The sequence below is a fragment of the Paralichthys olivaceus genome, chromosome 9 (assembly GCF_024713975.1).
Source record: "Paralichthys olivaceus isolate ysfri-2021 chromosome 9, ASM2471397v2, whole genome shotgun sequence".
Taxonomy (NCBI): Eukaryota; Metazoa; Chordata; class Actinopteri; order Pleuronectiformes; family Paralichthyidae; genus Paralichthys; species Paralichthys olivaceus.
The window spans coordinates 22,877,231-22,893,326 of record NC_091101.1 but is presented as its reverse complement, the minus strand read 5'-3'; the positions used below and the strand labels follow the sequence as shown (position 1 = coordinate 22,893,326).

At 43.0% G+C, this 16,096-nt stretch overlaps 1 protein-coding gene across 1 annotated transcript in view; it reads left to right on the top strand.

The window, feature by feature from the left end:
* fat2 (FAT atypical cadherin 2) overlaps window positions 1–16,096 on the top strand; it is a 73,882-nt gene that overhangs the window by 37,801 nt on the left and 19,985 nt on the right. Inside the window, exons 13-20 of the mRNA XM_069532058.1 lie at window positions 482–681; window positions 1,493–1,646; window positions 2,181–2,414; window positions 4,582–4,971; window positions 10,790–11,001; window positions 11,943–12,080; window positions 12,228–12,371; window positions 15,543–15,740. Coding sequence (XP_069388159.1) covers window positions 482–681; window positions 1,493–1,646; window positions 2,181–2,414; window positions 4,582–4,971; window positions 10,790–11,001; window positions 11,943–12,080; window positions 12,228–12,371; window positions 15,543–15,740 — 1,670 coding nt within the window. The remainder of the gene's footprint in view (window positions 1–481; window positions 682–1,492; window positions 1,647–2,180; window positions 2,415–4,581; window positions 4,972–10,789; window positions 11,002–11,942; window positions 12,081–12,227; window positions 12,372–15,542; window positions 15,741–16,096) is intronic.

The window sequence follows — 16,096 nt, the reverse complement described above, 5'->3', positions numbered from 1 at the left end:
TCCGACAAGTTGATCTTATTTAAAAAACATCTATCGGAAAACATTTACCTTAAAGTAACTCTAACAAGTAGTCGCAAGTCGTTTTACTTCATATCCTCTTGTTAGTATCACTTATAACTGGGATGTGTTTACTAGCTTTTGTCAAGTTCTTCCAACTTAAGTTCAGTTCAGTAAGTGCGTTCAGGTAAAACTTGTCCAACTTGATTCAAGTTTCAAACCTTCATTGTCCAATCATCCAGGCATTAATTTATCTGTTTGTCACAAACATGTTGTGTTTGGTTTTTAATTTTTAAAGAGTTAAAGTTAACTGTGTCAATTAAAAACTAAATATTGAATTGTAAATATAATGTTATATATTTTACAACAGCAACTATACCTTCAATGAAAAGATCTGAAATACTGTTACACAAGCAATTGTTTAGTCGATTATGAAGAAGATTAGCTCATGAACTAATGAGTCAGTTCTCTCTCGCTCCTGCAGACGGGGACCCGTTGGGCCAGTTCGCCATCATCCAGCAGGACGAGGGCGAGTGGGGTTTGATCGTGAAGGAGCGTCTGGACCGAGAGACCAAAGACAGATACACGCTCCGAGTCATTGCCACCGACGGGAAGTCTGAGGCTCCGGTTACCGTGGACGTCCACGTGCTGGACATCAATGACAACAGTCCACTGTGTGAACAGGTGAGTCGTCCAACAACAGCTCATCAGACACATTCCAGTGGGAGATGCTCGGTTCAACAGTCCTCTTTGTCACCAGAAACCGTTAAAGGAAATTTTATTTTATTTTATGTTATCTGCACATACTCTTAATTGTACCAATATAATCTGAGTATATTGAGTCTGAGAGTCGCTCTGTCTGCCACCGACTCATCAAACCTTCACTGATAAAGAATCTCATCAGTCCAGATGCACTGAAGAAAAAGTTGAGGACACTAAATACTTAAACGACCTCCTGCCACCGTCGTAAAAAAATACAGTCTCAATGAAATGATTTGTTATTGGATGTAAGCAGAAGATAATTCCTTTTAAACTCTAAAACATTTGTTTCATATTATATATTCCCTTGTGGTCTGCAGGACCAGCTACTTCTCCTGTTAAAGTTTTATTCTGAATCATTCCGACACACAGCGAAAACTTTTCAAATCAATACTGAGAGGAAGTTATGATAGATTCAGTACAACTGTCATTTTGTCAACTACACACAGTTTGATTTTGAGTTATGAGACAGATAAGTATTGTGGTGTATGGTTCTGGTTTATGCTGTATACAATTTAAAAATTACCATAAAAAGGAAATGAATAAAAGATCATTTTTGGTAAATTTCCAGTTAAATTGTAAATGTGTCTTGAAGAAAACAGTTATTTAGCAAACAGCTTTTTCCTTCAAAGACTTAAAAAGATAAACTCTGCTATAAATCTTGTTATCGCTCCAGCACTCAGTAGCTTCACAGAGAAAAAGTGGGATTATTATTATTATTATCCTCCTGTTCCAGCTCGTGTACACGGAGGTGGTGATGGAGAACTCGCCCTCCAGCATGTTTGTGCTGAAGGTTTCCGCCTCAGATCCAGATATGGGAGCTAATGGCCAGATCTCCTACACCCTCCACGGTCCTGACGCAGACAAGTTCCATCTCGAACACAGAACAGGTATGATGGTGTGTGTTTGGGGTCCAAGCACGAGTGCTCCCTCTAAGTGTTTGAGTTGGCGATACCATCGGCTCTCTGCAGCTGCTCAGAGAGGCTCCGCGCTGACGAGAGCCCAAAACCATTTCCATTGTTGTGTCTTTTTATCCCAGAGGCCGCTCACTCACGTCCGTCACTCTTCTTTTCTCTCATAACATCTGCATCTCATGTCGTAGACGGCAGCCGATTGAACTGGAAGATATGGGACAGGTTTCAGCCAAACTAACAGCGGGGTTGTGGAGAGGCTACATCCACATTATTACATTTTAGTTTCAAGGTGCAGCACCGTCGTTATGTTCACGATACTGTCCACAACACCAAGCTTTCTTGTTTTCCGAGCTACTTAAACCGGGATATTTTCGGAAACGTTCAAGCCCGGTTTTAGTGTGCAAGAACAATTTCATGAATTGATTTATGAATTACAATAGAAATAGAAATGTTTCTTTTTTGGAATTGAAAAAACTGAAATAACTTTTAAAAACTGATTTTGTATTTCAGGCGAGGTGTTCACTCTGGCTGTGTTGGACCGTGAGAAGGAGGTTGAATATAACCTGGTAGCGAAGGCGACGGACGGCGGGGGGCGGTCCTGCCAGGCGGACATCCTGCTGATGATCCAGGACATGAACGACAATCCGCCACGCTTCTCCTCCAGCCACTACGAGGTCACCGTGTTCGACAACACCACCGTGCGAACGCCCATCGCCGTCATATACGCCCAAGACCCAGACACCGGTAGGCCCCCGCCCCCCGCATTGAGTTTTTCTATTGTCTTTTAGGGATCTCTGAAAATGCAAATACTAATAACAGAGAGAACATTATATACATGTAGTTTCACTCAGGTCAGAACATGTTGGGCCAACACCTTCGTCCTGGTATCACTGATTCTAACACTATTACAGCCCTAATGCTCAGGCTTGTCTGTCTGTGTCTGTGTGTGTGTGTGTGTGTGTGTGTCTGTGTGTGTCTGTGTGTGTTTGTGTCTGTGTGTGTGTGTGTGTGTGTGTGTGTAATATTACTGATCCTCAACACAATGAAAGACTCAACCATTCCCATTCCTGAAACACCCACATGATGATACCTTTTCTGTTTCTTTCCAGCTCTGTCATGATGGTTCACTGCACGGGGGTTTTAGCTCTTAACCGTGGCGACAAAACTTTTGTCTTGTCCTGTCCAGTTGTTTGTTATGACGATCGGGGCTGAGAGTGTAAAATTTATCCCAGAGTGTTTGTCTTGGGACCGAAAATGTTTGTATTCCTCGGATCTCATCCAAATATTTTATATGATAAATTAAACTTGATGTGTTGACTGAAAATATATTACAGTGTTTGTTGGTCGGTGCTGAAGCAGAACAGATGGGGGGACCGTTTTTGCTTCCTCCTTTAACACTTGCAAACTACATTCTTTTTAGATTAGTTTTAAAACCTGCTTGTTTTTCTTATGCCTCCCTGCTTTTTACTGGCTCATTTATTTTCAACCGCAAAACCCAGGAAAGTGTCATTTATTATCCGGCTTAGGGCCTCGACGACATGTCGGCTCCCAAAAGTGAACATACTTGTTCTTTTAGAGTTTAGTATTAAAAAGAAAGAGACCTATGTTTAGAATCACTATTATTTCTTTACAGTAACTTCAAGTGTTCACATAAAGACAAACCTCAGTCCTCTTCTCACGTCAACGTCTTCTCAAACCTCCGTGCTTGTTTCTTTCTTCCGTCCTTGTTTATTATCCTTTCCCTTGTTTCCCTCACATTACTCCCTGATGATTTCCTTTTGCTTATTTTTCTTCGAAAACAATTTGATCACACAGTTTTTTTTTTTGTTTTGTTCTGAACAAATACCAAACCAATTTCAACCAATCTCTCCTGACTTAAATGAGCTGGCAACGTTTGGGGCAAATTTCCGCAGCAGTGTTTTAGAATGTTTTATTAATTCGCTGCCTCCGATGGTTGGTTGGTTTTTAAGGTGTTGGAACAGTAAAATCACACACAAGTGTTTTCAGTGATTGGAGGTGTGTGTGACGTGTGTGTGTTGTGATGTGACATTCAAATTACTTTTTAATTCTTAAATTTACTTGTTTACGTACACTCAAACACACACACACACACACACACACACACACACACACACACAAGGAAACAGCAGCAGCAGACAGAGCAGGTCAGCCACTCCCTCAGATGTGCAGCAGCTTGTCCTGTTTCTCACAGAGCGACGGTGACGAGAGACAAACCTCTTGGGAGTTTATTTCTCAGAGAAATGTATCGGAAAAACCCTTTGGCTCATTCAGCAGGAACAAAATATATGGTTTAAAAAAACGCGTGGAAACAACTGTAACAAGAGTTGAAACATTTTTTAAGTTTTGCAGATTTAGATGTTTTTGTCTGTCGAGCGCCAGAAACTGGAGAAAAGAGAGAAACGAGCAACAACACGAAGCAGCTGAACTGCAGCTCAGTGTTTATTGAAGCTTCCAGTTAAATGTTGACCTTTGATCGTGGCACTCCCCTCAGCCTGCAGGTCCTGAACGTGTCCCTGCAGGGGTGTGAGCAGAGAGTTTTTAAGGAGGGATCAGATGAAGGCAGTTGGTTTGTCCTGGTTTTCCTCACCAACCAGTTTGATTGAATTAAAAAAAGATCCTGTAGAGATAGAAGTATGTGAGGAATAAAAAACAAATTAAGAGAAGGAGTGTAGCGATACACCAATCTCACGGATCCGTACATACCTTTGTACATCAAGATATTTTATCCATTAAAGCGCAGCCTCAAGAAAATAAAAAAGTAGTATTGGTTTAACAGCTTTCAGCTTCACCTTGGGACTGTGATCATAAATACTTTTGTTGCTTCTGATAAATATCTAGTATTTGTACATGTTATTTATCAGTCATGTCTCTGTGTGCTCACTCTCTGCAGGAATAAACTCCGAGGTGAAGTACTCCCTCCTGGCTGGAGACGACGGTTACTTCTCCCTGGACGAGTTTTCGGGGGTTGTGCGTCTGGAGCGACCTCTGACCACAGACACGCCGCCCTCCTTCGAGCTGAAGTTAAAAGCCACCGACCGAGGTCTGCCCCGTCACCTCTACTCCATCGCCACCATGACGGTGGACGTGGTTTCCCTGGACAACTACCAGCCCGTCTTCCTGAGCTCAGAGTACACCGCCCAGCTCCCAGAGTCTGTAGCGGTGGGGTCAGAGGTGCTGAGCGTCTCCGCCCTCACCACAGACGGAGGAGGGCCGGATCCTGTCGTGTATCGCATCATGTCTGGTAACGAGGACGGACGTTTCCTGTTGGACTCAAGAACAGGTTAGTTTTCATCTTTCTCATCGTATTTCCAGATTTACACGACCGGTGAAGCACAGTTGAAATTCCTCCTCAGATACATTCGGTTTATACTCGTGGTCATGTTGGACCTCAACAGGTTGCACAGCAGAACCCTCCTCTTTTTTTAGTCCAGAGTTTCTGTGCTATAAATCCAGCTGGATTACTTCATGACATTAAACAGGGATCGGACATAAAAGCAATAAGGATTAAATCTAAATTCCTTGTGATGCTCTTAATAACTCACACATATTTGTGGTTAATTAGTGTCTTTAAATTGAATTGAATATTTTGTGGATATTAATATGCAACACTTAACTTCCCAGACGATTGCCGGCAGTGTGAAACGATGTAGGCACAGTTATAAATGAGAAAATCAGCCTCATCATTGAAAACTTGATGGATAATTAGACGGCTAAATGGCGAGAAGCTCTTTTCCCAAACACTGGAAGGTTTTACACCCTCCTCTGTTTTTCTCAGTTACTTTATTGTAGTTCAGAGTTGTGATTGTTGCCCCAATGTTTCAGACACTATGACCCCTTCATCCAGCCCCCGTTCTATTTCTTAACAACAAAAGTTTCTTTATTTTGATGAAAGTGAAGTTTGAGGTAGAGTTCTGGTCTCCAGAGTTTCCTCGTGCTCTGTCCCCGGCTGGATTCGAAAACTCGTGAACTGGATTCAGTTTCTTTGGGCCGTTGTTGCCGATAAATCATTAAAAGCCAGAAGACCGATGTTCATCGATCACTGCATTTCATTGTTAGAGTTTAAAAGTCCGGACAGGAGGAGGAAGAGGAGGAGAGCTCCTGCTGTTCAGTTGCTTCTGTTTTTCTCTCACTGTGAATGTTTGTAGCTTCCTCTAATCAATAAATCCCCAGATCATCCTCCAACACGATCCTCCTCCTCTTTGTTTACTCACTAACACAGGAAACTGAACTCGGCTGCTCAGGAATTCAAACCTCTGTTCTTCTGAGTTTTTGTTTCTGGTTGTGCTGTGTTGTGTTCCCATTTAAACTCTCTGGACTTTAGATGGGCTTTGTCTCCATTAAGACACCATCGATATACAGAATATGATAAATGTGAGTAGTGAGTGAAATATCAGCTGCAGATATAATTCAAAACAAACATCAGTGTGACAAGAACGACCTAAACGACAGAAACCATCTTTGAGGAACATTTGTTTAATGTGACTTTTTTAGTTTGGTCGATGTCCCCTCTGCTAACATGGAGAGAGTCATCATGTCGTCCATCTTTATACACAGTTTAAATCTGATCTGCTGGGATACAGTTCAGGCCGTGTCTCATACTTCCGCCAAATTTGATGGAAATCTGTTCAGTAGTTTTTTGTGTAATCAGCTGACAAACGAACAAAAGTACAGGATTGAAAACAGGAAGTAAAATCTGAAAATAAAGTGTTTTTTTGGTTTCTTATAGATCACATCCCCATTACTCATGAACATGTAGGGAGTTTATATTAAAGAATAATTCATTTCCTATTCAGCTCATCATGAAAGTGATTCTTCTTTGATTCTTGCAAGAAAGCCAATGACAATATTTCCGGAAATAAGTTAAACTCCGTCCTTAAGAAAGTTGACTCATGCAGGGACTGTTATATCCCAAATTCAATTTGTGTTTACCCTCAACAACCTTCACATCTGCTTTTAAAAGGTGTACAAACTCTAAGGCTTCAGGATTCAGATGAGTTGAAGTCTAGACATAGTTTGATATAAATTAAATTGGAGGACTTTTTTATGGAACTAACTCTGAAAATGAAATATCTATTTAAACTTTAAAGTACCTTTTAAATTCTCGGAGGAGCCTCGTGATGCAGCCGCTGTAAGAAGCGTTTTGAGGACATTAGAAACTTGTTGTTGTTGACTCACTGTGCCTGTCCCATCTGTCAGGCTGAGATGGATGTGATAGGCAGAACAAAGTTTTAATTTGCTTTTGTTGAAGTTTCTTCTTCAGCCGCTGTGTAATCAAAAGAGAATGAATCACTGTCTGGATGAGTCCACTGCCGATAATTTATGAGTTTTGATTTTTCACGTGCGCTGAATGATTCAATCTTATTTTAAAAAGCAAAGATGCTTAAAGTCCGAGGCTTCAGTTGTAGTCTCGCTGAGCAGAAGGTGTTTTTCAGACTCTGCAGTTTGTCATATGTTACTGCAGGTGCCAGGTTTGCTGAGGTTTCACCAACGTGCCGGCGTTAATGTGTCGGTGAGTCACTGGTGGGTTTGTGGTGTGATGGTGCAGCCACGGAAACACTGTGAAATCTACCCAGAACAGAGGAACGTGTGACAATGTGACATACAAGATGCAAAACGTATCAGTGAAATTCTTATTGTCGCTGTGCACGACGCAACTTGGGTGTGAGTTTGTTGTGCATATATGAATATTAATTTTTATAAGTGATATTCACCACAGTGACCATTTGTGTTTCTTTTGCACATGAGAACTTGAGAAGAACAGTTCTGGGAAGTTAAGCTACATTAGTGTTTGTGTTGAGTTACGACAGATACACACGTACTGTGCATATCTCGGGTTACGCTGTGCTTTAATAAAACATCAAGCCCTATGGCAGCTGCTTGTGTTTTCCTCCTACAAGTGCACGATGCTGGTGGAAATAATGTTAAATCGTTAAACCTCACTAAACTGGCTTTTTAATGTCATGTCCAGCATTGATTTAGTTTAAGGAAACATTTGTATTTCAGCTGTGTTGTACTTTATTCTGCTTCTTTTATGTTTATTGTTGTGTCGGTTGGTCACGAACTTAGGTTAATTGAAAACCAAGATTGTGTTCGTATCGGCTGTGAATCCTGCAAAACTTCAAAATGTCTGTAAACGCTGAAGCAGCCAAACGAGTCTTTGCCTCTTGGGCAAAGAGGTGAAAGTCTTGTTTTCTTCCCTGAATAAAAATCTTGGCACTGATTTCCCATCAGCCTTTAACTCCCTCTAACACCTGCCACTGCTGCGCTCAACAAGCTGCTTCTGTTCTATAGAAACAAAAACCATAGTGGAAATAATTCCCATTCAAACAATCCAGCACATTTCCTTCCACATTCACACCACGTGAGCTGCAGATCCCACCAGAGGCTGACGTCCGTCCGCGTAAATCCTGATTGTGCAGGCAATTATGCTAATGTGTCAGAATCATTGTGACAGCGACGTCTACCTGTTAAAATCCGGCATTTTGACAGATATATGGTTTGTGTGCTGCAGCTCCTGCGCGGCTGCTCGTGCTCCCCGCTGCCAGGTTTCTGTCAGTAGGGGTTCGTGTCTGTTTTGTGTTTTGCTGAAAGAAGCCTGAGCTCATTCTGCACAGTGTGAAGCAACTTTTCACGAAGAAGAAACTGGGTGAAGGTGATTTGTCACCGTCGACTCTCTGATTCCCACGTCTTAGTGACACACACACACACACACACACACACACACACACAGAGACACCATCCAGTGCAGGTTTAAGAATTCAAACTGAGTCTGTAGAAGAGGAACAGTGATTCTTACGGACATCAAAAACTAAATAAAGAGCTTCTCTCAGACTTCTTGGAAGTTTTGTTGGGCTGCAATTTTCTGTCCGAACCCAACGGAGCCTGAGAGACATTCTGTTTTTGTGACTGAACCTGACCCAACCAGGGTCCAGACATTTTCTAGTGTGCATCTTTCTATGTGTAGCACAGGACAGAGGCGCGTTGGTCCTCACTTGTTCAGACTGGTTTGATGTCCAAACTTTATTTTAGGGAGAAAGCATCTGTCAGCGCTGACTTCCTCTCCCTCTCTCCCTTACTGAGCACTCAGGCTCAGTAATTTCCTAAAGCAGCTGGACGCACTTTTAATTAGATTCAGACTGGAGTAAATAGTGCATCTGATTGGGATAATTTTCCGCTGTGCTCCTGTGAGTATTTCACTCATCAGGACCGAGCCGGACGGCCGCGTCGTTCTCTGTGTGGTCCCGGATGGTTCTCAGAGCAAAGCTCAGGAAAGCAGCTTTAATGAGGGAGGGAATGACAACCAGACGCTAGTTGGTTCTCCAAACTATTTTTAGTCGTCAGTCCCGCGAGTCCCTTCTCTTTAAAACACTCGAGATGAAACTCATCTCTACTCATTCAGCTCAAGTTTTATCCACCTTACAGAAACACTGGGTGGGTGGGTGGGTTAGCTATGTAGGTCACAATAGTTTATAGTAAACATTTGTCAGACAAGGAAGAGATACTGCATTTGTTGGGACATGTAACTGTCGAGATGATACAGGTTAGTTTGAATCAGAGCCTCAGAACTATGAGTCAGATTTGACTCAAATGTGAAAGTAATTATTCCTCTTTTTCTGATAGAGCCGGTAAGTGAACAACTCAAACTTTATTTAGCGCCTTATAAAGATGGAGTAGAGCTGCTCTGTGACATCAGATTTACTGGTAAAGAAAATAATCAGAAGACGTGCAGTGGATCCAGGTGTTTCCTGGCAGAGGAAGGTAAAAAAAATTAAATTGAATAAACACATGAATGAATAACACAGCGTGGATCATTTAACTCAGGCTGTCACATCTATATTGAAATATCAATAGAGTGAGGTGTGTACGAGGAGAAAATAATTTACTTGTTGAAACCTGGAGATGTTTTATTCTGAGGGGAATGGTGGATTGATGTTATTGTTGGATCCCACTTTGGCTGTTCTTAATTAAGTGAGGAAGACGCTGGCTGGCGTCCCAGGAAAACAAGCTGTGTGCGTCTCCCCCACACTCCGCGGGAGACGATGAGCCTGTGGACAGATATACGCTCGGGCTGTGTGTGGTACACTGAGGCTGGTTCAGAATTTTTGGGAATAGTATTTATAAAAACTGATGGTAGCTTGAAATTTTAATAAAATCAATCGCTCATTTCATTTGTCGAATAATATTTTCATCCCCAGCCACTGATAAATGGATCCGTTCTTTTTCCCGCTCAGTAATAATAATAATAACCTTTTATTTTCTTCTTCATCATTAACAACCAATAAAAATCCCACTCCATTCAAAGCTGTGATGATGAAATGATCAGAGCAGAGAGAGCAGGAGGTGAAGAGATCCATCTGTCAGGCTTCAGGTAGACGACGACTTCAAAACCTGACGGACTGAACGGGGCGAAAAAAAGGACATGACACATTATGTCCCTTTAGAGACAAACCTCAATTTATAGGAGCGATAAAAGAGGCATCAGACTTCACATGACAGAGAACACACGAGCCCGGCGGCTGTGGAGAGGTTTATAGTTCCTGAGAGGTTAAACTTCACTGAGCTGACCAAAGTCCCCCCCCCCCCCCCCCCCCCCCCCCCCCACACACACACACACACACACACACACACACACACACACACACACACACACACACACACACACACGCTTGGTGGATATTATTCAGAAGCTTGCTTGTGCCATAAGAACGTTTGTTTTAAACCGTATATTATGCCTGTCACTACATAATTAACATTCTGGATTCCATTATGAAGATCACTGAAGCAGAGCAGCGTTAACAGCATTTTGCTTGGGGGGGTTAGCGGTGGGGGGGCGGGAGTCGTGGAAAATCTGGAGGTGAAGAGGTCGTAGAACTACACAGAACAAAATCAAAACCAAAAAACAGTTTCTGTTCTTAAGCTGCTCCGAGCTGCTAGGTTTTGTTAAAAATCAAAAGATTTCATCACAACATTAAATCTGAACACAACACACTCTACATGTTTTACACCAAGACAAACAACATGTTGTATTTTTACTACAAACATCGATGTTCTCAGACTTTTCAGTGAGAATAATTTAGTATTTACTCTTTGGTCCGCAGGCCTCCTGACCCTCATCGCACCGCTGGATTTTGAAGTTTTGCGGGAGTACTACTTGTCTGTGGAGGGAAGTCGTGGAAAGTCGTCCCTCAGCGACATCACCACCGTTATCATCAACGTGACGGACGTGAACGACAACCCGCCGGTTTTTGGAAGGGGCGACTACAGCACCGACATATCGGAGGACATGACGCCTGGAAGCCTGGTGATGAAGGTAGAGATCAAGGCAGCGACACACGTGGTTTCACAGAATCTTGAACTTTGTAGATACACCTACAAAAATATTGTTTACTGGGAATAAAATTAAATTCAAGTTTGAGACAAAAACACTGAAAGAAAAAACTCATATGTGAAATATGACACATTAATAATTCCACGCTCGCAATAACATCATGGCTGCATGAGATGATCTGGCAATCTATCGATGACGCACACGTGTTAAAAACACACGCATACACATACACAGAGACACACACACACACGGTTATCTGACAACATGTCAGCCGTCATCTGTCAGCCCAGCACGAGAGATAACGCAGCAATAACACAGCTCAGTTGCTCGCTGATGGTCGGACCACGCTTGGATGATGAGTCTGTAATCACATGGTTTCATATTTGACATTTTTCTCCCCTCCCCCACCCGTCCCCTGCTTCCATTTTTCTGTTTTCACCATTAACTGCATCGTTTGAAACTGTTTCCACATAATTGCAGAGGGTCCTCGGTCAGCGGAGAATATGACAGGATTTATTGTTACACTGAGCTCAAGTCATGGAAGTAAAGAGGCACGGGATCCGTTTTATTCAATGAAATCTCAATTTTAATGAGTCATCGGCGTCTTTCGTTGAGCACAAAAGTTTTTCTTTGACAAATGAATCAATCTGCTATTGAAGATTATAATTAATGCTTTGTTACACTCATTATGTGTTATTAGGAACAGGAAATGGACGTCAGGATGTTGAAGACAAGTCTGAGCACTCCAGCAAATATTTTATAGAGAAAAACAAATTGATTATGATTATTAGTAAAATAAAGTTTGATTGTCTGTAGGTTATAATCCATTGAAGCTCAAAGTTTTGTTTGTCAGACAGAAAGAAGTAAGCAGGACAAAAGATCATTTCTGATATTAAAATGAAGTCTTCCTTTGTCTCCTTCAGGTTGTAGCCACTGATCAGGACGGTCCGATCAACAATCTGCTGCGTTACTCCATCGTGAGCGGAGACCCTCTGCAGCAGTTCTCCATCCACCATCGCAGCGGAGAAATCACGGTGCGGACGGCGGTGGACAGAGAGGAGGTCAGTGTCTGTCTGTGTGTCCCACAAATACAAATGAATAAGACACAGTTAAAGGGTAATCATTTCTCAAGCATGGGGGAGTTGATTACATTTGGTAGAGAAAGACAGTAAAACAAATAAAAACACAGATTTTCATCTCTTCTCCAGATCCCTCATTACTCTCTGACGGTGCAGGCAGCGGACGAAGGAAATCCTTCTCTGTCGTCTGCGGTTCACATCACAATCTCCGTCACTGACGTCAACGACAACCCCCCGGTCTTCTCACAGGTCAACCACAGTCTGCTGCTGCAGGTACGTCAACCTCCAGCATGTTACAGACCCACATAAAAGATTTACATCATTACAGCAGATATTATCAGGGAATCTCGCATTTTGAGCAGATTTGGAAAATTTGAAATTGACTGGACCGGAGGGAAACTTCCCAAAAGTGGAGCTAAGATGTTGTGACTGCCTTTTGGTGGCCGGCTGCAGTTAAGGTCACAAACCCCAGTTTGATAGCAGATAGGACATGTTTGTATGTTTTTATATTGCCTGTGTGAAAACGTGATTGTCCACAGTCTAACAAAACATTTGCTTCCTGGAAAAAAGAAAATCCGCAGCACGACTCTCAACTTTGGTGAATGCTTGTGTGTTTGGCCCCACGTGTCTGTCAATGGCTGCAGTTTTAACAGGGAGACTCTGATATTAGCTGTATCGAACCAGACGGTGGACACGGTGGGAATTACACCACAAATGGACAACCTCCAACGGCCCAGAGGCCAAAACTACGGATTTCTGTGTGCGTCACGTCCTGCACTGCCCATGATGCACTGAGACCTTCATTGTATTTATCAGATGGATGAAGTTTATGACTCAGGACGTTGTAGCTGCACAAAAAAATAATTTCATCCCATTTTCCCTCATAAGATCCATCAAATGTGCACCTCCTGGTGATTAAAAGTAAGCTTTCTGCCTTTAACCCTGTTTTATTAATTAGTTTGACCCCTGTGGGACACAGTAGACGAGTCTGGCAGATTCCTTCCGGCGTGTTGTGGTTGAGAAAAACAGCTTCAGAAACCGACCACGTTCACAGCCTGGAGCGGTTAGATTAAAAATAAATGTTGGCACCATGCTGCCCTGCAGTAGAAGGAAACACTGACCGCACGCAACTGTTCACGAACAAAACGTCAACAAGTGATATGTAAAATAAACATCCAGCCACAAAAAGAATTGTCTGTTCCTCAGCTCAAATAACCCACGGTGTCCCGGGAGGGGGGGGACGGCAGCAGTCGCATTCATGTGTGAAATTTGACAACTCAGTGAGAAAATACGAAGAGGGGGACTCGCTCTGTGTGTTTTGTTAATATGAGCAGAACATGCTGCTCCTCAGAAGAAAAAAAAAGCCAATTTAGTTTTTTTTCTGCCAATCTGAGAAAGAAAAGAGGGTTTGAAAATAAAAAAAATTAATAAAATTAAACTCAAGTCAGGCTGCGAACCTCCACCTGCTCTGCTCCTGACGGTGTAATGAGCTGCTAATGAAGACTGATGAACTAACTACTCCAGATAATTAAAGAGAAATTCTGTGTCGGTCTCTCGATCTCTCTGTACCTTTATAACTCTCATTCTCCATCTGAAAAAATGACGGAGTGTAAGTGCTGCTTCATCGCAACTGTGATGCCCAGAGCTCATTAAAACTGTGAGAGTTCAAGACTGAAACTCTTCAGAGAGTCGAACCAGAGGTTACTGAACTTCAAAGAGGCAGAGAGATCAGCTGTCATGATTTCTAGATGTGTGTGTGTTTGTGCGTGAGTGTGTGAGTGAGTGATTACGTCAGTGGCATCTTTTTACTGAAACCATCTAATTACAGGACCCGTTGAAAAATACAGATTTCAAGCGGTGAATCTCCTCCCTGTTGTACTTGAAAAGTACTTGAGTACTTCACTTTCAACACAAGTATCTGTACTCCTGCTTGAGTAAAGGATGTGTGTACTTTCACCACCTCTGGATGAGGTGGCTCCCACACCCAGCGCACATCGCGGCGCTGTTTCAGCCACGCTGGCTGTCGCTCATCGACAATTAAAGTTGTCTCAGGCCATTCGCTCTGTCAGGATAGAAAGTTCAGGAGCCACAGCGTCAGCTCTGTGTGGAGCTGAATCCAAGCTCTGTGTTACTGTCCCATCTGCCGATGTCTCCCCGCCAGCTCGGCCCCGAAGAAGAAAGCAGCGATTGCATTAAGCAGATGGATGTTTGCTGAAACAGGGGGAATGAGTTGTCACTTTTTTTTTTGCAGGTGTTGCACGTCGGTGACAGCGTCCTCTCTCCTGTTGCCATTAGATTCTTTTGTTTGTCTACTGCCGTCGACTTTTATGACGAGCACATCTGTTCCAGTGAAGCGTTTGCTCCGTCTGAGGCTGCAGTCGTATTTCACTGAAAGCAGCAGATGGACAGCTACTTCGTTATGTTAGTCAAAGTCCTCAGAGGCAGGAGCGCTGTGATAAATCCCACACATCTGTGTTGATACCTGTACCTCTGGAAAACGCTGACTGGAGTTTGTCTCCTCTCTTGCAGGCCAAACACGAACACATGGACTGATCCGACGTGTTTCACTCCAGAGTTTAATAAGACTTAACTCCACATAAGTGACGTGTTTGGCTTCGTGCTGTCTGCATCTGTCAGATGTTTCTGTTGAGGAAGGCAAAACTAATATTGTTTGACAGAGCTGGACCGGAGGGTGTGAAGCAGCAGCTCTGTACCTTTATCCTGATGGTAATGCGTCAGATTCACTGTACTGAGCTTTTGCCGGTGTGGCGGTGTGGATGTGCATTTTATGGAATTTTGAAAACAGCTATAAAGAGAAAAGCAAACATTCAGGTAATGTGTTTGAACAGTTAGTGGACTCAGACACAGGGAGAACATGTAAACTTCACACAGGCTCAGGCTGCAGGAGATGAGACTTGAACTCTGAACAATCTCGCTGCAACAGTGCTACTAACGACTGCACCACTGTGCCGCACTGAGGAAGATTGAATGACGGAGAATAGCCAAGCACTAAAACAGAAAGTTAGACACAGTTCGACTCCCCTTGTTGCTCGTAATTTCCCCCGAGCACCCACTTTAGCCCCACATGAGAAAAACCCTTGAAGGTGAATCCCCTTCATTGTTGATGCCTTGCTCAAACCACTGACCTGTACAAGGAATCAAACCTCTAACCCTGACACAAGTGTTTTCTTCCCACTGGAGAAGAATCTGTTTTATCTCCAAAACAGAGTTGTGTTGTGTGAAAGCTAATTGAAGTTCAAAAAACCAACATTACGTACCTCCAAACTGTTTCTACTCTTTCTCCTGAACCCGGCTGTAAGACTTTGGTCTTGCGGTACCGACGCCATGAACGCAAACATGGTGGTTCATTCAGATCACAGAGAAAGTAATAACAGAGAACTTGAAGAAAAGGTTTAATTGTCCTTCGATCCTCGTCTTCTCCAGGAGGGCGAGTCGGTCGGCAGCAGCATCCTTCAGCTCGTGGTGACGGACAAGGACACGCCCAGGAACGGCCCACCTTTCTCTTTCCACATCGTGAGCGGGAACGAAGATCGCCGTTTCCACGTCGACCAGGGCGGCCTGCTGTCGCTGTCTGCACCACTCAGGAAGAAGGTCAAACCCCAACATCAGCTCAAGATACAGGTGAGGACTCTGAAAGCTCCTGAGTCACCGACTGTTTCCTGTTTTCCACTTCACATTTAATCTTTTGTCTCTATTTTCATTTGGAGGAATAAAAAGTCTGTCGTCTCACATCTCAATATTTCACAGCAGAGTTTCTTTGTGTCTTTATCTTATGACTATAAAATGAAGATCTCATAAGTTGGCTCACTATGAAAAAAGGGTTTGTTAGTTATTTTAAATCCTGGTGCAGCAGTAAAACACTGATGCTCTGCGGCTCGTCCCTCGTGGCCTCGGCTGCTGACTGAGCTGTGAGCCGAGCTGGAGATCTCACTGACCGAGCATCACAGGAAGCGTTCACGTCATTTTTATATAAGTTG